At 38.3% G+C, this 27,812-nt stretch overlaps 1 protein-coding gene across 5 annotated transcripts; it reads left to right on the top strand.

Annotated features, from left to right (window-relative positions):
• The first annotated feature begins 806 nt into the window (after positions 1-806).
• Positions 807-27,709, top strand: impg1b (interphotoreceptor matrix proteoglycan 1b). Of its 5 annotated transcripts, XM_086274987.1 has the most exons (19): positions 807-1,556; positions 5,956-6,171; positions 8,399-8,565; positions 8,681-8,703; positions 9,009-9,043; positions 9,266-9,312; positions 9,409-9,561; positions 10,965-11,023; positions 11,871-12,061; positions 12,144-12,566; positions 14,860-15,485; positions 16,001-16,090; positions 21,537-21,756; positions 22,844-23,054; positions 24,408-24,593; positions 24,707-24,890; positions 25,569-25,652; positions 25,803-25,822; positions 26,112-27,709. In XM_086274987.1, exons 1-19 carry the CDS (start codon positions 1,490-1,492, stop codon positions 26,152-26,154), a joined length of 3,045 nt encoding a protein of 1,014 aa, XP_086131113.1. In that variant the 5' UTR covers positions 807-1,489; the 3' UTR covers positions 26,155-27,709. The 5 variants fall into 5 exon arrangements, 4 of the variants coding, with proteins under 4 accessions (XP_086131113.1, XP_086131112.1, XP_086131115.1 ...); XR_015126403.1 differs by lacking the exon at positions 24,707-24,890; XM_086274986.1 differs by lacking the exon at positions 25,803-25,822.
• Positions 27,710-27,812: the final 103 nt, after the last annotated feature.

Consider the following 27,812-nt stretch of genomic DNA (forward strand, 5'->3'; position numbering starts at 1 on the left):
TTTGAAATAGTCTTACAGAGAAAGAAGATCAAGACATTTGATCTTCTACCTTCTATTGCATGCACATTGATGCCCTGCCTGTTAGTAGCTCTGCAAAGCCCGTGACTGCTCTCTCACCAAGCTGTTGTTGGTGGTTGGTTGGACCGTAATCATTTCACAGATAGCCATGTGTAGTGACAGTAGCTGGGAAAAAATGATGGGGAAGAAGTCGGGCTACAAACTGGATTCTTGTTCGACAGGTTTTTGGAAACATCTCTATCACGTCTGATGGATGTGAAATTGTTTTTGGACACAAGGGTCTAGGTTCTATTTTTGCCTAGAACAAGCAAAAATAAATGATTACTTTTGTTTTGAACGGTTCAGAAAAAGTCATTGTTCAGATTAGTATGTATAAAAAAGTGCCTGGATGGATTATGAATATAATGAACAGGCTTATTTATTGCAAAAGAAAGAAGGAAAGAAAAAAAATTCTAACAGCCAACAACAGCAGTTAATCCTATTCACTAAAATATGTGGGTGGGGGTGGAGACTAACAACACAGAGCCTTTCCACCCTGGCACACCAAACCAGGAAAGCCTACTCACTTCAGTGCAGTCATCACATGTCAAGGATGCTGCTTATTTCATAGCTGTTAGTGTCGCAGCATCATGGGATTGGACGCAAGAAGAACTAGTCACAGATAGCAACCAAAGAACAAAAGCACACCATAGGAAAGTGCTCTCAAGTAAATTACCGAACTGGTAATGTTCTTCTTCAGGACCTAGAGGAAAGAGTCTTAGAGGCTCAACATGCCTGTGCAGCGAGAACAACAACAAAGCACATTGTTTGTCTGGTAGCTTGGTGTGTAGGACAGAAACAAACTGCTGACCTCTCTTGACATCTATAGGACGAAGAAGAGTTGGGCAGCTTTACAGTTGCACATAGAGGCAGACAAAAACACAAAGAGGCTGGTCGTGAGTGATCAAGCCCTAGCAATTGCGGGCAGTAGTTATCTGGTCTCAGCTGGTTGGCAGATCCCCACTTTTGTTCAGCTGACAGACGAGGGTCCAGAAGGTGACTAACAGGATGAGGCCAGGGAGCCACGTGGCCCCCTCGAGGATTACAAGCAGCAAGAAGAAGGTAAAGAGATTACGCTCAAAGCAGAGCCTGCTTTTTTAACCTTGTAACTGTTGTTACACTGACAGCATGGAAGGAAACTCCTGAGCCAAAATATCATCTATTCCCAGATTCTCTTCCTTTGCCTCTCCTTCCTCCCTTGCTCCCACTGCTCGTCCATTCATGCAATCACCTCTGCAGTGTACTGGGATCCCACAGCATCCAGAAACTAACGATTGCAGAAGCTGAGTTTTGGTGCCTGCCAAGAACTCCTATGCACCGATGAGGAGACTTTTATACATTCTGCTAAAGGACTCGAGATAAGGAGATTCTGGATTTTATTGCTTTTTGCCACAGTCACTTTACAAATGATAACTTTACACTTTAGCCCATCATGCTTTTGAAGTCGGGACTATGCTTAACTTTGTGTCTGTTTACCCTCCAAGCAAGTCAAATCAAAGGTAAGAATCATCTTGTAGAATGAAGAAACTTTCTTTAAGATGCATCTGATTGATAGCTTACTAAAATTTAGAAAATAAAAGTGACTGTTCGCATTCCTTTAAGTTTGGCCAGTGACAAATTATCCTTTAATGCAAAGATCTACCTGCAAGTTTGTTTGTTTTTTTTTAGCAAATTTAGTGGTGAAATTTAGAGGAACAACAGGGTATTTCTGTTTTATGTGCATGAGACTCTGTTACCTAAATTACTCTCCCGGCAGGCTACAAAATGCCAGTTCACCCTCGGAAAGATCTTTGATTTTTAGATGTCAAGCAAATGTCAAGCAGATAGCGAACCACTCTTAAGGTCATGAATATTCAGTGTGAATTAAACTGGTCGTGACATCTAATAGGTGTTCACTGAGAAAGATAGCGAAATTTCAACAGGGATAACATTTTCATCGGCACTGGTTGTCTTGTTCAGTGTGATGTGCCCGGGTGAGCTCATTATCCTGAAGGAAACAAAAGCCATTCTGTTCCCAGTGTCGCAGGACACTAATCTTTTCTGGCTTGTAATTCTGCTGTGGGGCCTTTTTGCGGATGCACTGGGCATTAAGGCCCGTGCCAACACTCCCTCCTTTTGCCTAGGCCCTCGTGTCTGTGCATGTGCAAATGAGGCTTCAAGCAAAACCAATTCAAATGTTATGCTATGAATCTTAGGAAAAAAATGATTTGGCAGCTTAACTTGCTGAAATGTTTGGAAACTATTTTGTTCAATCAGTCTGCCTGACAGTCTCTAAACTGGAGGCTACGTTCCTCATAAAGCTACAGGTTACAATGCTAAGCATTCATTGTATTTTCTTGGTCTTATGCTACATTTGGATTAAAGAGTACTGCTTATTTCAAAGGGTTTTATTTATGTAGTGGAGTTACACATGCAACATATTGACAAATGCAAAGTAATGAACATCTGTCTAAATAAGGCTTCTTTATAACTTCCAAGTTTTTACATAGAAATAACATCAAGCATAATGAGGTTTCTCATGTGATGTCATGTGGTCGGTTTTCAGCATTAGTTTGTTATCATTTTTATCATTAACTCGGTTTTCCTGGGTCTTTTCATGTGTGTTATGAATAAATCTTCTTTTTTTCGGTACCGGTACTAGTTTTATTTTGTTGTATTTATCCGCGACACCTAAAGTGAAAATATTGTCGGGCATAAACCGGTCTGTGGCGCAAAAAAGGTTGGGGACCGATGGGCTATAGCACTAAGCCACAACTTTTACTTTGAAGGCTAGTTGTTAGCAAGAATTTGCAGACGAAGATACAGTCATTTGTGGCAATATACAAGAAACCAAAGCATCACCTTTTCTGGTTTGTGTTGCACTTCTCACTGCAGCCCAAAGACCACCCAGACAGTGTTTGCAATGTCTGTCGCTTACACTCAAACTGCGACCGCAGCAATAAGCTAGTAACCAGTCACAAGGAGGTTTATATCAGCTGGTTTGGGGAATTTTTCCCTAGTGACAGATTGTTGCCAGGCAGTCACCGATTGGTCTCTACATCTGTGTGACTGGAACAGTGACCGTCCAGCAACCAGTCAGTGATTAATCATTTTCCCCTCATGACTGATGGTTGTGGACTGGTCCCTAGGTCACTCGATCCTACAGTGATTGTCACGTGTCCCAAACGGCGGTCAAGTTAATGCCACCTGATTAGCGGTCACATGTGTGCAAAACCTAAATAGGAGACCCTATGGAAACAATCGCCACCAACATACTGTATGACTTCCAAAAAGATTATGAGACTGAAACTAGGACTCAGTCTGGGACTATGTTATAAAAGATGGACACAGCCACAGTGATGTCACCTGGATTTCCACCTTCAACTGAAGCATTGGCCTGTCACTGTCTGAGTTATTTCAAAGAAGACATGATAAGTGAGGAATTGATGAGACAGTAGAAATGTATTTTTATAAGGTGGCAGAACTAAGATGCAGATAGTGACACTGCATCCATCTTTTATGTACAGTCTAAGGTATTAATTAAATGAAGTTAACATAAATTAACACGGTGGACAAAGATAGAGTGTACACAAGCATTGCCAGCTGCTTGATTGCAACACATATTCTATCAATGTAACAGCTTTGCAATAAAAATCATTTATAATATTGCACAATAACAGTAATTCAAGTACACTGTCCACTCACTGCAAATGTTTAAACTCACTTCTTGAAACTGTCACGTATGACAATGTTTGTGATTCACAATGCACTGGTGCAACATGCAAAACAGCTCCGTGTGCTTTTATAGATATGCAAAATTTAAGTACTGAGATAGCCCACTCTCTGTATCTCCCCAGAAATATACCAGCTTCAGCTAAAAGCTCTGAGTCGAATACAATTGCAACAGTAATTACACACTCCCTATTTCTATTTGTCCGTATTCTTCATTCTCTATCCTAATCCTGAAAAGGCACAGTTTTCTGTTTGGGCTCAATGACCTCCAGACTCTGTTTTGGGGCTCATAAATCCCAGCTTATTCTCTTAAGAAGTCCTCAAAGGTTTGCCACCTGGCACGACAATGATTGCTTTCTTCTAAAATAGCTTTATTCAATGGGGTAACTGTGTTGGAGAGACTGACTGGCACACTAGCTTTTGTAATGGTGCACAATTACCTTCCTGTAATTCACCAGTGTCACTGAAGCTCGTAAAGATTATTTAATTAAACTGATCAGAAAATTAGAGCAGCTCTCATCCTCTGTGCAGCATCTCAGCGGTATAATTCATGGAAACAGGGGAATCTGTGTCATTTCTTCAATGCCTTCATTTGCAGAATTGTTCTTTTCTAACCACTGTAGCTAAATTCAATCTCTTTAAGGTTTGCTATAGATGCACACCCTTATTCGACAGTAATCCACACGCACGCATTTCTGCTCATTCATACTTGGACGTGGCCCAGCACGATCTCATCGCTTACTCTTTTAGCCACTCACCAGTCTCAGTGACGTAACGTGGGTTAAGCTGCACAAGGTCACTTCAACTTAGAAAGTCTTTCTCCATATGTCTCTGCATTTTTCCAGTCACAAACAAGCACCTCTAAGATTTAGTCTCTGGATGTCTTCATATTGAAGTAAACTTACAAGCTTGAATCAGTGTCTGCGCCTTTAAAAAATAATTAAATCACACACAGAGGCTGTCTTTGGATTAGACAGTCCTAAAATACATGTACTCTATGTGTGATTTCCTTTTCACTACAAATGCTCTTTAAAAGCAGCGGTAAAGCAAGCAGCAGTTAACATACCGTAGCACAACTAAACAGATGGCACCTTGCTGGATAAAATACCTGTCAAATTAAATTCTCTCTGGTGATAGTAAGTGCTGGCTGCCCATTTTCTGATATGACAAGATTAATAAGGGTTATTTGAAAGGGCATGACAGCATTTTAGGATTGCGTTTCCTTAAATCTGGATGGATTTTTTTGTGAGCCACCTTTTAAAATGTGGAATTCTTCATGTGAAATATATTTTGGTTGTCTCGGTCTTATTTGTAATTTTTTTAAACCCGGATGAGGCGATATTTGGGTGAGATGATATAAAGCTGGAGCATTATCAACATAGACGGTATAAAAAAATCCCATGAAGTCACATCATGAAGCCTCAGCGTTTTTGCCATTGCTGCTGCGACTGTGAAGCTGCATACTCATTGGCTACTGACATGTGATGGACAAGCTGTTAGTCACTAAACATATCCTGAATAATCCACTTATCTGACTCTTGATCACATGATGATGATAATTGAATAAAACTGATAATTGATAAATGATCATAATTTACAAGATGAGCCTAATGTTCAATTCAATATGACCTGAGCACTGAGGTCATGACTTCTATGGAACCAGAAGTCTTTTGAAGGCATTTGTGCTTTGACTTCACTTTTTAGAAGCAGAAAATATTTAAATTTTATCCTGTAACACTAGTGAAGACTGACAAACCTGTTTAGCAAGGTCTGTAATTCATTGTGATATTAAACAGGAAATTGATGGCTAATTCAAAAAACAATAATACGCTTATGCCAGATTAGTTGGATTCCCATCAGCAAGAAATAATGAACCTGTTAAAAATGCAAATAACAAAGAAACACGTTGCTGTTTAATGCAAACCATTCAGCCCAATTTATGCACAATATGTGACTCACTTTGGAGCATTTAGTACATGGAGTGCAATTTTACCTTTGTTTTGTCACCCATCAGTTGTTAATTATCCCAGCCATCCACACAAACACTTGTACTGCTGCGGGAGAAATCTCACACCAACCTGACAGTCAACAGAATTACATCCACTTATCATGAAGTGTTTGATTATTCATGTTGCGAGTAAAAACATTCTGCCTGACTTAATAACTTCTTCTTTGTGACTCTTGCAGACCTTCACGACCACAGTTTTTCTGGACTCAGGGATGTAAAGTACCGACACTTTCTGGAAGCTTCCAGGCCAATCCCACATGCAACCAATGTCAGAGCAGAGCAGGGTGGACATCGGGGAAAGAGGTCAACGAGCTTCACTACGGGTGTCAAAGTGTGTCCCCAGGAGAGTGTGAAAGCAGTCATCGGCAGCCACCGGGCCTATTACAAACTCAGAGGTGAGATGAAATGAGCAGTGTTAGACTTTAGTGTAAGCTTATACTGTACATGGAGTCTTTAAACATTTACTTTGTGCCTAATCACAGCAGAGTGTATTAGTATAACAAGCCTGTCCTGAAATATTTAGTCTATTAGAATAAGGGGCAAACAGAGATGTCCTAGCAGTTGAATGAACAGCTACCAAATTGGATGTTTTATCCAATCAAAACATTTTGTAAAGACAAGGTTTAGTCAGCTAGGTCCATAGGATTTTAAACCAGTGGATTTTAGAGCAATCGATATGTGACTGACATGTAATTCAGGAGTTTTAACAAAAGCAAATTACCTCAATTTTTAAACATAGTCCCACACATTCACCTGATACTTCTACAAGGATTCACATCATAAATAAATGTTAGTGACCTGGTTCCACTGGAAGCTGTAGATGCCTGTGCCACCATCTCTGATGGATAGTCGATGAAGTATATTTATATTTAGTCTGTCTAAAGAGTTTTTTTTCCAGGACTATGAAAGGCTAATCTGGCTTTCCTGTTCTTAAGTGTAACCAGTGGTTTGTATGTTGTTATAAATCCTCTGTATTCATGAAGGAGTCTCTTGACTGTTGATTTTGACAGTCTTGTTGAGAGTTTCTTGACTTAGTTAGATTTTGTGAAATAGTTTTTCTTAACCAAGAGAAGACTTTGGGGATCATCTACTTTAGCTATCTTCTGTGTCCAGAGCAGGCCAGCGAATTCAGTCTTTTTAAGAATATAGCAGATTTTTTTAGCCATCAGAATTGTTGTCTGAAGGCCAAGAAAGATGCCAAGCAGATTGACTTTACCAAGTGGATCATCATGGCCTTGCCATATTGGTCCATTTGATTGACCTTTATTATAATTATGTATTTATTTGATTTGATTTTCGGTTGTTACAGACAGGACAGACATGACTGGGGGATAGGACAGGGAGAAAGAATGAAAGAAAGAGAGGAAGAGAAAGAAAAATAGATGGGAGAAGAGATGGTGAGACAGGGGGAAGACAAAAAAAGAAAAACAAAAATGTAACAGATTGTTGATTGAACCACTGGTAAAGTTTTTGCAATCTCTCTGAAGAGTTTATTTTGTTTTCTCGTTGTAATGAGGGCCCCTTCACTTGCATCAACACTCTTTGGACCTCATATTTAGAGTTCCAGTGAACATTTAACAAATACAAGTTCAATACTTGAAATAAACTAATGATTTTTCAGTGTCTATTTGTTATAGAACAACAAGAAGACAGGCCGTATCAGGCCAATTTACCTTGGAGCCTCTCCCCTTATTTTAAAGCTGAAAGTCTGCACTTCAATCACATCAAATTGTTTTTTTTATTTGCAAAAGAGTTTGTTCTAAGTTCCGTCATTGCTTTGGTCGCAGACCACATTGCCACAATAGATTTAATGGTGCTATGTCTCTAAATCTTAATGAATCTCACTGAATACTCCCTCATCCATGGTATGATTTTGATATTTAAAAAAAAATCTTTAGAGTCTAGCTACACTGCAAAAATCCCTCGTCTAAGAAAGATGGGTTATCAGTGATTTAATAAGCTAAAATTGCCACCTTTGTCATTGCAATCGGTTATTTAAGTGTCCCAAAACAGCTGCAGTGGCGTATGATTTTAAAATGAGGCAGATTAATTTGTTGTATGGGAGATGCTCAAATCATTACAGAAATGATTTTATAAGAGAACAAATTTCCCATGGGCATCAAGTTATTGAACAATATGGTGCTTGTTTCAGCCGCAGATGCGGATAAAAAATAATGTTGCTTCGGGACAGCTTTCTGTTTATAATTTTAATTTTTGCAGAAATGTCACAGGCACAGAATGACTTTTGAATATACACTTTGACATTTATGAAACAACAGCTATAATACTGTTTGTTGCGGTCTCTGTTATTTCACATTAAATCTGTTTTGTGATTGAATACATCTATAAGGTACTGTTGTATGTGTGCTCATATGTAAAGCTCCATTGAAATTCCTCCCCAAAGGTCATAATAAGCCAACTGTAACCTGTAAATCATGACTAGCTCTGTATACTAACCGATGGCAGGATTAATATCAACAACCCTCTTTAGCCTGAGTTATGTAATTGTTTTCTAGCAGGAATTCACCTCCTGTCTATTTATTTTTTCTGTCCTTTTGATTTAAATCAGATCAGATGGTGTCTTTTTTGGTAGTACTTTAAAAAATTGTGATTTATCTTCAGTTTGTCAGGAAGCAATTTGGGAAGCTTTTCGGATCTTCTTGGACAGAGTGCCAAACTCAGAAGAGTACAGGGCCTGGGTTTACACCTGCCAGCATGAAAACCTCTGCATGGACGACTTGGCTCACAATTTCAGCAGCTCTCAGGAGCACCTGGACATGGTCGCCAGAGTGAGTGTGGAAGTCCACTTTCCATAACAGTACATTTGTACTCTGTGCTTGCTTGGTGTAATAGTAATGTAATAGCTGATATCATTTCGTGTGTGTGTTTGTTTTTAATTTCCAGAGAGTAGCTGAGGAAAATGAAGGGTAGGTAAACTTCCCTCTGAAATGTGAAAGTGTTTTCTGTGCGTGGAGTCATTTTTTTTAAGAATCAGCTACACTCCAGAAAGGAGAGGCTTTTCTTTTCTTTTCTTTTCTTTACTTTTCTGTAACTGTGTAAAGTGCCTAGTAATTGCCAAAAGACTGACAGTTTTTTAATATATGTTGTTTTTGCAACAGCAAATATTTTTACACTCAATTACAAACAGAAGAATGTTGCAGATTTTTTTTTAAAAATGGTGAAGGTGAAGATCCCTGAAGTTTTTTAAATAGTATTTTTCTTCCATTTTCAGAATTGAATCTGGGACTGCAGAGCCAGGAAGTGAATGTGAGTTTGACAGATAAACACCATTAAGGTTGAACCAAAACAGACTTGACTTAAGCCACAACCACACGCCGAGAGATTGGTTGGCAATCCATTGGCAACCAACAGTCGCTAGGGAAAATATGCATTTCCCGACTGGTTGGCGAGTAGTTGTGTTGTTTTGGGCGTCATAAAACATTCATAAAGATATCATGATTTAACTTATATGTTGCTTTATTGTGTCAGGCACCTGGACTCCACCTGTGATTCTCCTTCCAACTGAGGCTGATGTGGTAGGTCAACTATAACAGTTAGAACATTAACTCATTGTCAAGTTTCAGATTTTTAATTAGTAGTAAAAAAATGCCATGTGGATTTTGGTTTGCTAGGTAAAAGAGATAAACCCCAGCATGATGAAAGAAAACTATGAAGAGTATATTGTTGAGTTCAGGATCACCATCGTGGATCCGACATACAGTGAACTGCTCAGTAACCCCGAGACTGCACAGTACAATGACATCGCCCGAGACCTCAAACAAAGGGTGAGTTTAAGCATCAAGTCCCCCTCTGTATCTTACTCCTGTGATCGTCTTATTCTGTCATTAAAAACAAAAGCCCTTCTTAATGGCGGTGTTATGTAACAAGGTATTCGTGATTGCCAGCTTGTATTACATTGCAGCGTTAGGTCTAACACACACCCTGATTGATTTAACAGCTTTAAGGGTAACTGCAGGACTTAAGACTTCTAAATGAGCGTGAGCCTGGAATAGTAAGTTCTAATTATCTCTGACTAAGAAGGCCGGGATAGATTCTCACCACAGTTCAAACAGCCACTAACGCAGAATTTCGTTAAAGAAATAGGTGTAAGAGTCAGCGAAAAAATAACGTTTTATTTGGGCAGGTCTGTGAAAAACTAAAGACACTCTTACGGCTTCTACAGGAATTACGAGTGCAAGTAGAAGCTAACAGATTGCACATCTGAAACATTCAGGTGTGTGTTAGCACTGTACAATATTTTTTTGCTCGTGGAAATTGCAAAAAACAAAGCAAAAAAACACCAAAAGCTTCATCTCCATGAGATATGTGGAGATATATTTATCGCAATCTGCAGCATCACGTTCGATGAGAAACAAACACAGCATATTCTAATGTTAAATGTGAGCTTATCTCTCCAAAAGCTAAAGCTAGGCTAAAACTGGGTCATGCAACAGGAGAGTGATTCTAAGCACAGCAGTAAAACATCAACAGAATGACTGAAAAAGAAAAGAATCAAGGTGTTGTAATGGCCTCATCGAAGTTCAGATCTCAATACAATTTAAGAGAGCTGAGGATCTACGAATGCCCACAAACTTACTTAAAGTCATTACTGCTAAAGGTGGTTATTGCAGCTATTGAGTCATGAGGTAATTCAGTAGCTTGCATGAGGTACTTAGTTTTTTACAGGACTCCACAGAGTCCTAAGCTATCCTGTCAGTACCATACATGCTCTTTATCAGCTTTTTCCAACAGGTTGAAGCTGTATGAGTGTATGAAAGTCCCATTCCATTAAATAAAAATGCTGCAGATGTGTTTTGCATCATTCTAAATATGCATTTTTCTGCATGGGGCTGCAAAGAGTGTGGACAGATTTTCGAGTAAGTGTAGTGTCAGGGAGCTGTTTACCTAGTTCATGTAGCTTTCAGGGCCTAAGATCTTGGAATAATGTTAAATCTGGTGAATTGAGAAAATTGCATTAATGCTGACTTTAGTTCACTGTGGGCATTACAAAACTTCCATATATGCCTCATGATTGCAATAGTTATGCACTCCATAATGTCCAAGCTGGATTCAAAAACTCCAAGTTAAAAATTGCTCTAATTTTTTTTTAACAGTAACAACAGAAAATTCTAGGATTTCTTTCACATTTATTTTAATTATTTTAATGCTCTTTTCATTTTTTCTGCAGATGCTTCATGTGTTTGAAAAAGTTCCAGGATTCAAAGAGATACGTGTTCTGGGATTTCGGTGAGTTAAAAGAGGATTAATTAGTGTTGGAGCTATTTGTTCTTTATTTTTTATTTTTGTTCTTATTTTTGAAATTAGTTAAAGTTTGTTCGTTTACTTATATTTTGGGGTTTATTTGTCGGTTAATATTTTGTTTTAAATGATTTGTTTGTTTGTTGTTATTTTGTTAAATTAGTTAGTAAGAGCTGTAGGGCCATTTTTTCTATAAATAAAGAGACTGGTTTAGGACCAGCATGCATTGGGGTGGGCCTATGGTTTTTTACCAGAGCAGGAGAAGCAGCAGGAAGGATCTTGTTATTGCTTGCCAAGATGGATAAATAAACCAAAACTCTCAACAAAAATGTTTGGACAATGGACTTCTTTTGCCTGCGTACGAAATATTACCTCAATGCAGCAGTGGCTTGTGGACTTTAAGTTGTGGGATGTTTGATCTTTCAAAAGTAAAGGAATTGCCACTACAATTAGGTTTATCGTAAAAAAAGAAAAGAAAAAAAAAGAACATAGAAATGGAAACATTGATTACGGTAAAAACACATCCTTCTTTAGTTTTCCCTTAAAATAGATTTTATTGAAACATTTCATTGCTTATGTCTCGAGAGAAGCTATCCCTTCTCTGTTTCATCTTATCTTTTGGCTTATGCCTGAGTGAACAACTATTACCACTGTCAAAGGAGCTTGCAAAGAAAAGCGTCTGGACTTCTTTAAGTTGCTTGAAGACGTTTCACCTCTCATCCGAGAAGCTTCTTCAGTTCAGTTTCAGAACTGAAGAAGCTTCTCGGATTACCACTATTACCACTGGAGTCTGTGTGTTGTGAGGCTTTCTGACATGATTTATCTTGTTGCCCAGACTGGAGGATGTGTCTGTACGGTATGCTGTGGTCTTTAATGGAGAAACAGAGCTGAATGAGGAACCTGAGGGTTATGTCACAAACACAGGGGAAGACGTAAATGCTCCTAAACTAAAGCACATCATTGTAAAAGCGTTAAAGCAGGAGACATCACTACCACTGGACATACAGACACTAAGCTTTGAGGCTGGTAAGCAAAATATCACACATTTACCTGAATTAGATATTAAGTTTGTGTTCAACATTGAAGTATTTTAACACTTCCTTCTCAGTAACCACAGTTTATCCAGTTGCTGAGCTCAACTTGAATCCTGTTGAGACTGTAATATCCGAGGACGACACCACAGAGGCACCAACAGAGGACAACGCTCTCACCCAAAGTTTCTTCCCCACCTTGGGAGTGATTGAAACCGCATTCGAAGCTTCTACTGTCAAACCAGAAACACACACGTTTGTGCCTTTCATCCCCAACATCCTCCCAGAAGTCACTTCTGCCTTCACAGTGGAGAATCCTTTATCGGCAGCTGTAGAAGAGGAGTCCACAAACGATGCTGCAGAGGAGGCCGTTACACAAGGAGCAAAAGTGGAGACTCTCACAGAGCAGGTGGAGGAAGCGGAGACAGAGGTGGAGGAAATACCATCAGCTGAACATGAAGAAGGAGGTGAGGGTGAATCAGAGGAGGAGGTAACAAAAGGTAAGGCTTCCTCAGGTTAAATGTTTATAAAGCGGGATGTTTCAAGAAGTGAAAGCTCTATTGATTAACCCACCAGTCTGCGTAGTGGGGATTCCATTAAGAGGTATTGACAGATAACAGGAAGAACTCAACAACGTGGCCATCATTATTGGTTTTCTATATCTTGTTTCTCTTAATGGTGGTAAAGCTGTTGAAGGATGACCTGCTGTTAAGGGCTGGGCAGCTCAGATACATAAACAACATTAGTGAGGATCGAAAAACAAAAGACACCCAGGCAAGAAAAGTAGGGAAAAGGAGCTTACAGTAAATTTTCAAAATTAACAGAAAAAGGCAGGGAAACAAGAATACAGATAGTAATATATGACAAAGTTGTTCCCGGTTGTTTGTACAGAACATTCATACTTCAGAGGAAATAGGAATGTCAGTACAATTAGATGTGGTGGTTCAGTTGTGCAGATGGAGATTTTTCATGCTGAGAGGATACATTATATTAGAACCCATTACTAAGTAACAACCTGCCAGTGGTCAAGTCATTACATTCTCATGCTGTGCAGGCCAACTTAAACCAGCAACAACTTGATTTTTAAATTCCAGACGAGTTTCCAAAGAGACTCAATATATCATGTCCTCGGGCATTGAGAGAAATGTGTATATAAAATGATGCACGACACATGTGCTGTATTATTATTTAGAGGAATGAGTAGGAAAACTTACAATGCCACTTAAGTTCACTGATGTTTAAAACCCTGCCACAGCAATACAGTCAGGTTAAGTTGTGGACCTTGAGCCACTGTAAAATTTGTATTCTTTTCATTGAAGACATTGTGTTGTAGATTTGCTGCAGTGCTTCAGAACATTTTCCTGTTGCATGACACAGTTTCAGCCAAACTTTGGATGTCAGACAGATGGCCTCAGATTTGATTCCAGATTATTTTGGTAAATAAAATCCTAGTTGATATTATTTCACAATAATGTGATTTGTTCACATGCATCTTTCCAAAGCTCTTCATAACCCTTCCTAAGGATCCGTATCTGTTCAGTCTTTTTCTAATTGCGCTTTCATGTATTTTAACATTTAACATGCTAATTGAGGGCTGTGGGGTCTGAAAGACAGTTTTTAGGGGTTGTTTTTAATTTCACTGAGCATTGCATGCTCTGACTTTGGGATTAATTTGCCAGCAGCTCTTTTGAATATTTTCTACTCGGGAATAATCTTTTTCGCTTTAGAATAGTGAATTTCAAATTGTTTGAAGATTACCTTACGACACTTCCCTTATTAATGGGCAGCAACTTTTGCTTCTCTAAGATCATTGTTAATGTCTTTCCTCCTTGGCATTATCTGAAAACACACCTGAATGCACCAGACCAGCAAACATCTGGTCTACAGAGGTTGTGAAAGTTGCTGATGAACAACTAACAAAGTGCATTTGATTATCAGCACCTGGCTGCTACTTACAGCCTAATTCCTATGGAAGATGTAAGAGTGTAAGAGTGATGTGCAAACTTTCTTTTTCACATGAGTGGAGAAATTTGGTGAGATTTTGGCATTATAGTTTGTCTTTTTAGTCTCTCTACTTACAGTTAGGCTAAGCAAGGATAACAGTTTCTTTACTCTTGTTCTAAAAGATGAAATAAATATAATAATTATACGAAGAAACAACAATAAAAGAAAAGAGAGAGCTGTAAGTAACTATGGTTTAATGAAATGGAACATGGAGTGAATATTAAAATGACTGAAGTGACTTGGCTAACAGCAACAGCAGCAGATCAGGGTATTAAATAAATGTGACTGGCATGGCCTCAGACATACAGTCAAATGATCAAAGCAGGGAGATAACAAGATCTGGCTCAAACAGCATCCTATGATTCATAAGTCGCCTGCAAGTGGTGCAGCTAGACAGCTAGTTATTTTTGTCTTCTGTGCAACAAATTTATGTGGAAGTACACCACAAAAAATTATACATAATATGCTTTTTGGGGTAAACTTCAGATACTCAAAATAAAAAAAAAAATATAAGCACTGTTGCTAAAGTGTTTTTTGCATAAGATATTTAAGATGATAAGATATCCACATGGGAATAACTGCTGTAGATGAATGGTTCCACATAAAAGCTCTCCTAGAAAATTATAGTTACTAATGTAACTCAAATTCTATGATTGCTCATGCTGATCACTCCTTGTATCATCCTGGCTCTGCCTGTATTGCAGTTATGGTCATACATAACAATAAGTGTACAAGTACATTTAAATGCAAAATATCTTCTTCCTTTTCCTGCTGTATTTTACGTTCAAGAACCCAGACAAGCTGATGGGGGGAATGAGCATCCAGATCAAAAGGATGAGGACCTTTCTGTAACAACTCCAAATCTCCAGCCTAAGGAAGTTATGACTGATGCTGAGGTTTTGACTGACCTATCACTGCCTACTTACCCTATCCCAATTTTGGAGATGTCTATCACAGAAACAGCAGCACCAGTTTCCACACCATCACCACTTGAGGGCAAAGTCCAAGGCATTGAACCAGAAACAGATGTGAAGTCTTCGCCATCCCCTGAGGATGCCAATGAGTCAAGTGGAGGGCACAGTGGAGTAGCCCCGGTCTCAGTGGACCTTATTGCTGAGAGTTCAAACAGTCAAAAGAAAGGAGGACAGAGTCAGAATGGTACAGAGTTGGTGTCCAAGCCCCATGAAGTGGAAAGTGGTAGTGGAGTCGCCTCAGAGTCTGAAGAACGCCCATATGAGTCCACTGCTGCCCCAATCATTAGACAAGCCAGCACACCTCTGATGACAGCAGTGGATAAGAGCAAAGAGTTAGTGGTTTTCTTTAGCTTGAGGGTCACTAACATGATGTTTTCTGATGACCTGTTCAACAAGAGCTCTCCTGAGTATAAGACACTGGAGAATACGTTTCTTGAACTGGTAGGTACACAAGCATTTGTGCTTGATATTGTGCTTCTCCATGTTTCATTCTCATACTTGCTTTTGTAGCCCAGAGATGAAAACTCTCAGTTTCAGAAAGTGCAACCATCTTTCCAAAAAAACTGAAAGTCACTTTGTGTTAATAAAAGCACAACTGAATAATTTGCCAATCGATTAAACCCTACACGAAGAGAAATATCCAATGTTTAAATCAGGATTTGTTTTTAAAAAATGTGTTTACTTTTTATATAAAACACCTTAAAAGGGTTATTGTTCCAACTTTTTGGGAATGGGGCTTGGGAATTTCTTATTCTCTGTTTTGTTGTTCTATATTAGTGAGGAAGCACAGTGCAATAAGCCTTATCCTCACACCAGCTTTTAATCCCAAGAAGTTATTGTAATGAATTATAAAAAGTTATATTTTTCATTATTAAATGTTGTTTTCATTATTTTTGTAAAGTGAGGTAAAGCTTTAAACAATCGTCAAGGTGGTAAAATGATTCTGTTTCACTCAGACACAACACTCTGGGTCCAGAAATTCGCCAAACCCTGGAGCTTCCAGTAAATCTGGGCCTAGGAGACAGACGACTTTAGCCTCCATACCGGTATTTTTTTCCATATTGGAACTGCAATATAATTCTAATGCCTCAGAGAAAGTTAACTAACCTTTTCCAAATGCAGTAACTAAAAAATCACGACATCTCTTAACATTTCTGACAGTTCTCAATTATTCAGCTTTAAACTTAAGCTTTACTTTCAACCTTGTAGTAAATTATAGACTCTCCTGCTAGCCTGCTACAATGCATAGTTTTTATCTGTAAGTCTGATTCTGTTTAGGGGGTTTGACTTTGTGTGTTTCGCCTTAATGTTTGACTGCAGTTTTGCTTTTACTGCAAGATGTACTATGACGCAAAGTTGTTTTGCTAGTGCTTTGCTTAATGAATCATCAAATCCCAAATTTTAAATGTAGAATATGTAAAATTCAAAACCAGGCATGAGAAATTTTGTGCCGCCATGCAGACGGCTCAACAGGTTTTCTCTAAGTTGAGAATTGATACCAGTCACGGGGCATATCATGTTAAAAAGAAATAACCTTCTCATGTCTAGGTTATGTGTTCAGCATAGTTGACCATGGTGATGTTGCCAAGCTAAAAGAGAGTCACCATTGTGACACAAAAAACTCCTGTTGCATGGCCTCAGCTTACTTATCTTACCTATTAATCTTGCTTCCTGGTACAACTCTGAAGTCTAGACTCTCTTTGACTCATTGTCAGCATACTCCTGGTTTCTGCAAACAGAGGGGTGGCCATGGGTTTCTCAAAAGTTTCTCTATAAAAAACAGTAATGATTTTCTTTATTGCTCAATCTGTGTCAGGTTAGCTTAGCACAACATATCCCATTTGCCACTTGAGGTCACTGACCCCAACCAAGTAACAGAGCATCACATCACCGCTCATAAAATCAGTCTAGCTAGCTGTTTCCCCACATTTCAGCTCTTAAAGGTTGCCTGCAAACTTTAAGGATCCTACATTTTTGTGCTAAGTTAGCTAAATCAGAGAGAGTCATATAAATCTGTGCACCTATTTCTTTAAAGTACAACACTGAAAGCAAAACATCTATGTAGTTATCCGTGCTTACAAGCTTTGTGGGAAGTACTGCAAATGTGCTACTAGCTGACATTGCTTTGTTATTATTTGTGAGCCTGTGAGTTTAAATTTACGTGTAAAGTGTATACTTCTTCAGGTTTTATCTTTTAAACTGGGAAATGCAGTATGCAGTGAAAGTGTCCTGCAGTTAGCTATTCACCGCAGTCTCTGACATTTATTTTTGCATTGTCATTTATTTATTGGTATGTGTGATTTTTGCTTGTTTGGGGCCTTAAAGATTAACCCAGAGAGTGGCGGAGTAAATAGTAAATAAGTGGGCCAAGAAAATATAGTACAGATGTCACATAGCTTTGTGAATTTTGTATATGTTAGAAAGCAACCTAGCTCAGGGCAGTGTGAGTCATGGGACCTTGGTCTGCCTTAGTCATTGGTTGTGACCCGAGGTAAGAAGCTTTAATTCTAGTCAGTTCCAGCACCACACACATTATGCTATTAGTGGTTTCCATCTGCTTAGTGTGATGGCAGTAAAGTTTATATGGACATCTGCATGCATTTTGCATCATTTATTCTGAATGGGTACCTGTCCAAATATGCACACTGTATATATGTACTACTATTGGCCAAGAGAAAATGAAATAAAGCCAATCACAAGCTGGACAATGTTATGTTATTTTATTTGGATATTTGAGTGTATGACCTGCATATATTTTATTTTCCCCCCAAAAAAGAAGTGTACATTAGCTGCTGGCATGTATGTACATGAGGACGATGTCTCTTTAAACCTGCATTTGCTACAAGCATCAAAGAAAGAGGCATCACTTGACATCTCTGTTTAGTTTTGATGCTTGCCCCTAGGTATTTTTAGGCTCACTCAGAAGAGCCCTGCGTTCTGTGTTATGTAAAGACCTTCAAATCAAGAAGAAGCAGCAATACAAACTGGATTGTATGCATGCAGTCATGCCAGTGGGCATAGGGAACATGTGTATTTAAAAAATATATAAATATATATATTAAAAAAATATGCATAAAAATCCTGAAAGAATAACACAAACAACACTCCATCTCCAATCTTTAATGGTTGCCCAAACCCCAGTTTCTGCAATTCTCCTTGTTAATTAATGTATTTAGCCGTTTTCAGATGAGTGCACTGGTAAGTATTTACTATACTTAATATATTATTTTGTCAGCACCCATTAGGATTTTTCAGTCTTCCTTTAAATGGGCTTTTTAAATAAAGACAAGGCCCCAGTGTATCCAGGCGGGGTTATAAATCACTAAAACAATAACGAAGAAATGTCAAATAATGCATATGATGCAGCCCATTTAAATGGATGCAGTGTTTTCTTTGTTTTGTTCAAATATACATGAACAATTAGCCTTCATACCTTTTACCACACTCCCCCATTACTCCTGTACCTACTGGTTTGTGAAGCAACCAATAAAACTGGATATGGAGGTTGGAGGGACTTAGTTTGATACAGCAAATCAAAAAAATTAAAAACTTATGGAAGCAAAATACTTCTTGGGACTTTTGACACAGATGCAGGGATATTTCATTTGGGTTTTCCAAAGCAAGAACCAGTAGATACATGTGTAACCTCAGAGAAGCAAATGTGATTGTGTCAGACTGATGAAATCATAGTTTGTGCCATGCATCCTGCAAAGGTTTAGTGTATATATATATATATATATATAACATGGCAATTTAAAGTATCTTTAGCGTCTCAGTACAGACTCTAGTGAGAATTCTTGTAAAGAAACAAGCTTTGACCTTGCATGAAAGTCAATATAGCTGGATTGGTCATCTAAAGTGGGCGATTATAACTCAACGATTTTCTGCATTGAGACAAATGGATGACCAAACAACAGTGTGAATGTGTATTTATATTGCAAGCTGTGGCCCATTTGTTCTGGATGGTGGACCTTCCAGTAGCTACACCTTCCTTAGCTAAGACTGTTAGCTATAGGGAGCTAGCTGAGAGTAAACTGCTTGTCAATGATAAGTGAAATAACCAGATCAGAGCAGAGCTCCTTAAGGCCTCTTATCTCCCTCTCAACAGCCAGGCCTGCTAAAGCATCGTAATCTCTCTCCCGCACACTGTGGTGGTTTGATGTTTGCCTCATCTGTAGTGAACATGGAGTGGCTTGAAGGAGAGTGGTTCAGATCGATGGACATTGATGTAGGCCCATTACTTGAGCTGGTTGACTTCCTTCCTGCCTAAACAGCTCTGCAATCATTGGTTCGAAGTCCCAAAAGATTGGCTTCTCACTTATCTGGACTGCAAAGTCTGACAATGCGGGGATATTTTAAACATGTCTGCATGGGAAGTTAACTTTAACTTAAAGCTAAGACATGGCTGTGTAAATATAGAGTTCCAGACAGGTGCTGTGTTGTGTACTGCCTTTTAAAAGAAGAAGGCAGCACAGACGCAGTGAAGCCAATGTGTTTGTGCTTGTTGAGTTTTGTTGGCTATTTGGACCAATGAGTTACCTTATTGCATTTAATTGTAAATTAACACTTTTACCATCAACTTAACAAGTTTAACTGATATAAATCCCCCTAGTGTCAGGTGGCAAAGGAATAGCAGTTATCTGTGCTCCCAGAATCCTCTGTTCTCAGGGTGTGTATGTTCAATATTCTGGTGTTTGGGTCAGCATTATCATTTTACATGTGCTATACACTATAAGCAACTATAGATTATGCTTTTATGGTTCTCATGCGTTGTCCAAATACTGACATATAGCAAGATCCTTGGAACACTGGACCCTTTCCCATTACATGCCATACAATATAAGCCCGGGGACCACGGGACCCCGTGGAGCATATGCGGGTGGCTGTAGCTCAAGACTTCTAATTAAAGTGTAAAGCACTTTGAGTTGTTGATAATACCAAAATTGAAGTAAATAAACTCATCACATTTATGTAGAACTCGAGAGATCGTGACCCTTTTTTATATTTCTCATACTTCTTTGTCATGTTTCCATTATGTATCATGTAAATGTGGAGAACAACCTAACAACATAGCGTTGTTCCTGCATCACTATAATGTTTTTCTGAGACAATCAATCCAGCTGTTGACATTTTAGAGCTTTTTAATTAGAGAAAATATTACTCAGTGTAGAAGTTTGTCATCGGGTTTTTCTGCCTGGCTTTTTGTCGCATGGTTACCATTGTGAAATATTCTATTTGAACCCAAACATTATTTTCCCCCTTAACCTTAAAGTAACCACTGTAATGAAACCATGAAGGAGAAAACCAAACAGAAATAAAATCAACAAATTAACAAAGTAAAATCTAATCAGTGTTGATGACAACTGTAGACCTACATGGACTTTATTTTTTTGATAGGATTTCTAAATGAGTTGGTGCTTGGGTTCCTCACCTCTTTTTCCTTAATTACCTTAATTAATGACAGCTCAACAACATGGTTGGTCAGTTAGGTAATGTAACATCTTAGGAAGAGAACCAGCATAGGAATGACCCTGCAGTTACTGCTAAATATGCTAAGCAGGCCTACTGTATGTAGTTTTTTCTTTCCTTTTTGTGTCACTGTAATTCGTTTCTAATTAGATGCTATGGCATTAAAAAAAAAAAGCTAAAAGGAAAAAGTTGTAAAAAACAAGTAGGAACAGCAGCAAGGCCTCTTCCCAGCTAGCATGAAACAGATTATTAAAAAAATGGATATGATACGTCTCAAATCAGTCTTGACTATGCTTCTCCTGTGCTTTATGTTTGTGGGGCAGTGTTACCACAGTAAGGCTGTAGTGATGCACAGATACTGGATCCAATAAACATTTACTGTCTGCCTTTGTGTTACTTTAAGGCACTTTAGATAAAAGCTTTCACTAAACAGTACAGTATATATTATAGATAGACTTGAGTTAGCTTTGTTGTAAGTGTATCATTTTTTGTCCCTGTGTTTTCTGACTGTTTTGCGACTAGAGTTAGCATGATTTGTGTTCTTATACTAATGCCTATGAACATAACCCTAATTTTATTCTGGATCTAATTACACAGCCTGAGCAGTGATGCCAGGATTTCATGCTTGCATCAAAATTTAATTATGAACTATTCATAGCATTAACACTGCAAAAAGTGACCTGAATAGCAAATTAAAAAAGAAGAAGAAGAAAAAGCTGTTGTATCATAGTGGCAGAATTAAATACTTCTCCTCCCCCGGGACTTAATCTCAGGAGGGAACAGCTCTTTTTTGACATAGGGTGGCACGTGTCTGGCATAATTTAATTACACCCAAAAATCAAAGTGAAGAAGTCCCTTTCTCTTCTTGGATCAAGAAATACATTTGTGGGATTTTTTTTCCCCCCCACAGATTACTAACTTTACTAATGCCTTTTAAATAAACATTGAAAGAGAACTGCTAAATCAAATACTGAAATAGGAGCTTCTCAGAAATGAATATGCTTTTCCTCTCATTCTCCACAGCTTTTGCCATATTTGCAGTCCAACTTGACGGGATTTAAGCAGCTGGAAATTCTTAACTTCAGGAATGGAAGTGTTGTGGTAAACAGCAGGATGAAACTGGACAAGCCCGTACCTTATAATGTCACAGAAGCAGTGCACTGCGTGCTTGAAGACTTCTGTAATGCAGCTTCCAAAAGGCTTGATATTGAAATTGACAGTCGCTCCTTGGAAATAGAACCAGGTGAGATGTTCTTGCTTGTCCACTGCTCTGATTTGGTTCTTCTTTGTATTTAATAGAAAATAAATAATAAGTATACACTGATTAGTGTGTAATTATGTGTTCTGACAAACTGATGTATTCCCATGACCTTGACCATGACAGAGGTCAAATTATATATGACCATTTAACATCTGTACATGTGTATTTCCATCCTCTTTCTCATTATGTGTTACTCCTCCAACTCTTTTCTCATTTCCACACCGTCCCCTTCCCATCCTCAAGTCTCACCTCCTGAACTTAAGTCAGAACTAAAACACATGAAAAATGCATAAACTTGTTTATTTATCTCTGACATTCTTGCTATTACCTTTTGTAATACAACCTTCCTGTCTCCAGACATCTGACATAAAGCTAGCTAAACAACAAGAGCTGGTTCTAAGCTAACGTTACGCTAGCTAATGTTAGGCTCAACTGTCCTAAAAATCACACTTTCCCAGTTTGATTACCTCTCATATCATATGAGAGGTTATTCACTAAATGTTTGAGTCCAACAATGTGACAACTGAGGTAAACAGCTAACTGACAGTCCAGAGTTGTTTGTCCTAGAGGGCCACCATAGATAGTATTATGCACTTGAATTGGAAGGCGTAAGAAAACAGAATTCAGCTGATTTCAATGTGAAATCTAATGATATCTAGTGGCAAGATTTTACACACTACTTTTAATTTTGTGTGTCTCCAAGCAAAAGCGAGATCACAGTTCATTCCCATGTTGTGTGAATAAAATATGCAGGCAAGGCATAGGGAACAAAAATCCTTAATCTGCACATGCAGTGAATTATGCTTGTCAATATCATAAGGTTCGTGTTTATCTGCTGTCTGTTCACAGACTGTAACAAAGGTGTTGTGTATTGTGAGTTCATGATCGCATGGAGCCATATTAAAAGCACACGAAACAGAAAGCAGACACCTCTTGTCAAATCAGTCAGCATGCCTTCTTATTTCCCCTCTGAATCTGCAAACATGGAACGACTGCATTAATGCTAGTGAACACTCAGCCCTCTGTCTATATTTCTTTCACCTCTCTCTCCTGTTTCCGTTGGTTTTAGCTGACCAGGCAGACCCCTGCAAGTTCCTGGCCTGCAATGAGTTTTCACGCTGTGTGATAAACAGTTGGACCAACGAGGCAGAGTGTCTGTGTGATCCGGGCTACAGCACAGTGGACGGGTTGCCTTGTCAGAGCACTTGCACCCTGCAGCCAAACTACTGCCTGAATGGAGGCCTGTGTGAAATAATCCCAGGCCATGGAGCAACCTGCAGGTACACACAAGCTGATAAATGAAAGGAAGCACAAACAAAATGACCTTAAAGTTTATACTAGGTCCTTATTTTTTATTTATTTTTTTTAGCTGTGTTTGGATTTGATCCCTGATGTCACTTTCAGAGCCTTGAAGTTGGAAATCCACCATGTTTGTTTTTATTTTTCATTTGTTTTTCTTTTCTTTTTATCTTTATCCTGAATTGTAAGGCTGATGTAAACGTGTTGCTTTGTGGTGTACTCAAGGACATCCATCTCCTGAGAGCTGCTTGCTGAAAAATGTTGAATTCTACAACTGCCTTTAACAAAATTTAAAGAGATGCATCTGGAGGCAGTGCAGTAAGGATGAAAATGTGTATTTATTAATAACAATTATTATTATAGTTAGGCATCCAACTCGTAAAGGCTTTTTTAATTGTTCACAAATTTATCTTCAAGGATCATTCAGTCATTTATCAAGAACGCTACATATCTTTTTAATAGAAAGAATTTTTAATGTTTATGCAAATTTATACATATGCCATGAGGTATGTATTGAGACACAGGAACCTGAAAGCAATAGTGAGCTCTTTTGAACACGTCTCAGGAAAAAGAAAGCAAATTTTTCATTTTCTACTATGAAAAATGTCATTACCTTCAAAGGGTGCTTCTTTCTAACTTCCAGTTAGGTCTGCAAATCTGGACAGCGACACAATTTTCATAATATGAGCTCTGTATTTCACAGTAATAGATTTGTAATTAAATGGCACATTTAAGTACAGAATTTCTTTGACCCCAGGGTTTGAAAAAATATACCGTTTTAAAGTTTTTGCAACTTTATAGACTGTATTGCAGACAATTACTGTCAGAATTCACAGTGCACTCGCACACACGCACGCACGCACGCACGCACGCACGCACGCACGCACGCACACACACGCACACACACACACGCACACAGTGTGTTTTAGGTCACTGTAATGTCAAGTTCCATGCAGTTCCACACAGTTATCTTGCATGGCCTTCCAGGCCTTTTTAATTGGCCAAGCTCAACAGTGTGCTCTTTTTGTTCTCAGAACGTACCAAAGCATTGATTTGGACATTTTTATATTCCTGCCCACTCTCTTGTTTCTTGTACTTGTTTTGTTTTTTTGCAACCTATGCAAGGCATGTATCACTTGAATTGAAAGCTCTTTTAATCCCAATTTTGGGTTCGCAGTAACAGCTTCCAAGTGAATCGTCACAGATTTTTTTTTGCTCAACTGATGATGAAATAAGAAAGGCCATATTTGGCCATAACTGTACCCAGTTATTATATATTAAGATTTTATTAAAATATTGTGCATAACTGCATGCATTTTTCTCATCTCTTTTAGATGCCCCGTGGGTAAATATTGGCACTACCATGGGGAACGCTGCAATGAGCTGGTGTCAGTGCCGGTAGACCCGTCACTAATTGTAACCTGCCTTGTGGGAAGTCTCTGCCTTGTTTGCGCCGTCCTTGGCATTATAATATTCATCAACAAGAAATGCATAAAAACCAGAAAGGCTGTAACTTTGGTGTAAGTATGAGCCCTATTTTGTGTAGTTTGTTTTTGTATACGTGACTATTTAGTCATTTTGTGTGGTATAGCCTACTGTTTCAAAAGCATTCATAATCTCCTTTACATTGTAGGCAGACTCTTGCCCCTTATGCCTTTGAGAATACTTTGAGGGAGAACCCAGTATTTGAGAATGACGATGGTGTCTTAACTCACGTGTCCACATTACCATGCCCGTCAACTTCTGCTTCCTCCCAGTCCCAACACTCTGAGCAAGAACATTTTGCCTCCATTGAAAATATACATCTGAGTATCGAGGTACACTGTGCTGCGTCGCACAGAAGACTAAACCAACTAAACTACTAACCTCAGCTCTTTGGCTACTAATAACTAAAATACTCCAACCAATTCTGTTCTAACAAATACGTTAGTATTATTTAACTTAGAGCAAACTTTGGGTTGATCTCCATCCTTCCATGCATTTAATCTAGGCTGACTTTTCATTTGTATTTAAAATTGCTCTGATGTATCTTCAAAATATCTGCCATAGACTGACAATCTGCTCAGGGTGCAGCCACCATGTCAATCCAAGACAGCTGGGATAGGCTCAGTGACCCTCAATTGGATGAGCAAAAGAAAATGGATTGATTGGTGGACGAATTACATTACAATGTGAAAAATATACTGCAGATTAAATCATTCACTGGGACTGAACATCCTCTGGTATATTCAGTAGACACTCAGAGGCTTTTATCGATAAAATGAAAGAGTTAACCGCATGATCCATAACAAAAACCCAACCGCTGTGTGTAGTTTTAACAGTGAACTGTGTGCTGATTGCTGTAGGTAGAGTCTCCTGGAGTAGACCCTTGAATAGTTAAGTGTTTGCTTTCATTTGCCTTTTATATGTTTATCCTGTTCAAATGCCTTTGTTTTAATAATACATTATTGAAGCGCACTGTAAATATGAAGCTTTTCTACTGCCTGCCTTCACAGATCCCCAGACAACTCTACACAACAAGATCAGAAAGATTAGTCTCAGAAATGGTGGATTTTCATCACTGTATACCACACAATGAGGTAAGGAATATAAATGCACAATGTAAAATTGAGCTGTTATAAGATGTAGAATACATTTAAAGTTATATGCACTGATATTACAATTTAGGTGTTCAATAAGATTTAAAAAATAAGAAAATGTAATAACTTTAAACTGTAAATATTTTACAGCTATATGATGTTTGCAAAAGGTAAACCATCCGAGCAAGCAACTGTTTGAATGATTTTTCTTTTTACTCACAAACCAAATCACTGTTGACATTTGTGCAATTATCGCATTAACGCCTTCAAAATAAATTCTAGACCTCTAATGAGTAGTTTCAAAATAAAATTGTGCCCATCAGCACTTCAGCAGCGTGCCTTTTATCATGTACCTTATGATTTAAGCAGTGCAAGCAAGTTGTAGATGCAGTTTCATTTTGTCATGTATAATTCCACCTGAAATGAGTCCGTTTTTATTCTTGCTCTTGTCTGTTCCAGACGTGGCGACTGTCAAATGAATACAGAACGTGTCATGTTTTAAGGGCATCGGATAATGAATGTTTCGAAGTTTCAGTTCTCTGATGACTCCTTGTTCGTTTGAAGATCCGTCAACGCACTAACACGGTGCGAAACAGGAGGGAGGAAAAAAGAACTAATGTTGCTGTCTAACTGTATATGGGTGCAGATACCGTAAAGCAGTGATCAAGTTTAATTGTTCATAGTGATGAAAGTCTCTTGTTAGACAGAGAGCTATGGATACTGCTGTGCACTTAGGTTGTGTTCAAGTGGAAGCTAATATTTATTTTATATAATGAATGGTAGGAACATTTCCTGTATACCCTTGACAAAGGTTTTTCTTTCCTCACAATGAGGTATTTATTATTTACATAAATACAAGGTGTTTACCACCACCTTGCTTACAAAAGGTGGTATCTTTTGTTTAGACTTTATGATATTGTTTACGGCAATGCCATCTTTAACATTACTGTGTTCCAAAAAGAGACTGAATGCATAAAGTATTTGGTCATACTGCATTATTCCTAAAAATACTGGCGTCTGTACCACTAATCATGTGTCCATTAATACCAGGACATTTGTTTTTGCACATTCTATTTAAAACAAAAGAATAAAAAGTTTTTGAATTAACAAAAACATTTTTCTTTGTTTTGGCAGCTCAGAGTGTGTTAGGTCTGTGTAATTTGATCATATGTAAAGAACGAATAAAGAATGAGTTTAAAGCCTGACGTCAACGAACTTGGTTTTTGAAATAAAATCAAGATTATTGTGTTTATGAGTCCTAAAGCACCGTACAGTATACTCCTCTTACAGTCAATTCACATGTACTACTAAGTCTTTACGCAGTCTTGTAATTCTTCTTTTTTAGTAGTTTTCAGCAATTGTTCTCCAGCCTCTTTGTGCGTTGGCTGAACCCCTGTTGTGTCTACACATAACAGAAAACGTTTTTAAACCATTAAAAAAAAAAAAAAAAAAAGACACATTGCTAATAGCAACCTGTTGCAAAAACACAATTTTTTCCAGTTTCTGTAGTTGAAGCTATGAAAATGCCAAAGTAACGGCAGTAAGTGGTAAGAGGAGTTTTGGAGCGATGATTCCTAGTTTGGAATTTGCACTTTTTAAAATTGTAGTCAAAATGTACTGAGGAGGTCAGGAGCGAGGTGCCAAAGTGCGTTTCTACAGCCATCTGTAAAAGACGCTGGAGCCTCTGTCATGGTTAGGGGGAACAAAAGCCTGCTAGCATCCAAAGCAGAGCTTTAAACATCCTTCAAGAAACCTGGAGAACCATTCCTAAAGACTACTTAAAGAAGTTATGAGAAAGCTCCCTAAGAGATTTCTGGCTGTGTTAAAGAATAAAGGTAGTCATACCTAATATTCACTTTCAAGCTCATTAGAATTGTAAAAATGTTGCTTTTGCCTTGTAAACTGTATTTCTATATATGTTTGCACATGCTTTAATAAATCAGTGCACCTATTTCATATTTTTATAGCAAAATACAAAGAAATAAGGGGTGAGCCAAGGCTTCTGCAAAGTCTGTACATTGAAACAGCCTAAGATCCTTGAGTTTTAATCCTGTTGATCACGTAATTGGACTCACGAGCATCAGCTCGGTGACATCTGCAGTGTGTTAGCGTTTGTTGTTTAATTAACCTACATGCTAATCCTATTATCAGGAATTATCA

The sequence above is a fragment of the Aulonocara sp. 'chitande type north' Nkhata Bay genome, linkage group LG19 (genome assembly GCF_057382095.1).
Source record: "Aulonocara sp. 'chitande type north' Nkhata Bay isolate Kocher_YH1m ecotype deep benthic linkage group LG19, A_spYH_male_GT1.1, whole genome shotgun sequence".
NCBI lineage: Eukaryota > Metazoa > Chordata > Actinopteri > Cichliformes > Cichlidae > Aulonocara > Aulonocara sp. 'chitande type north' Nkhata Bay.

Excerpts from the sequence above, each read along its gene's own strand:
- impg1b (XM_086274986.1), top strand. The coding sequence starts at position 1,490 with ATGCTTTTGAAGTCGGGACTATGCTTAACTTTGTGTCTGTTTACCCTC. Across the intron at positions 1,557-5,955 it reads CCAAGCAAGTCAAATCAAAG|ACCTTCACGACCACAGTTTT; the intron begins GTAAGAATCATC and ends TGACTCTTGCAG. Across the intron at positions 25,653-26,111 it reads ACTGTATACCACACAATGAG|ACGTGGCGACTGTCAAATGA; the intron begins GTAAGGAATATA and ends TGTCTGTTCCAG.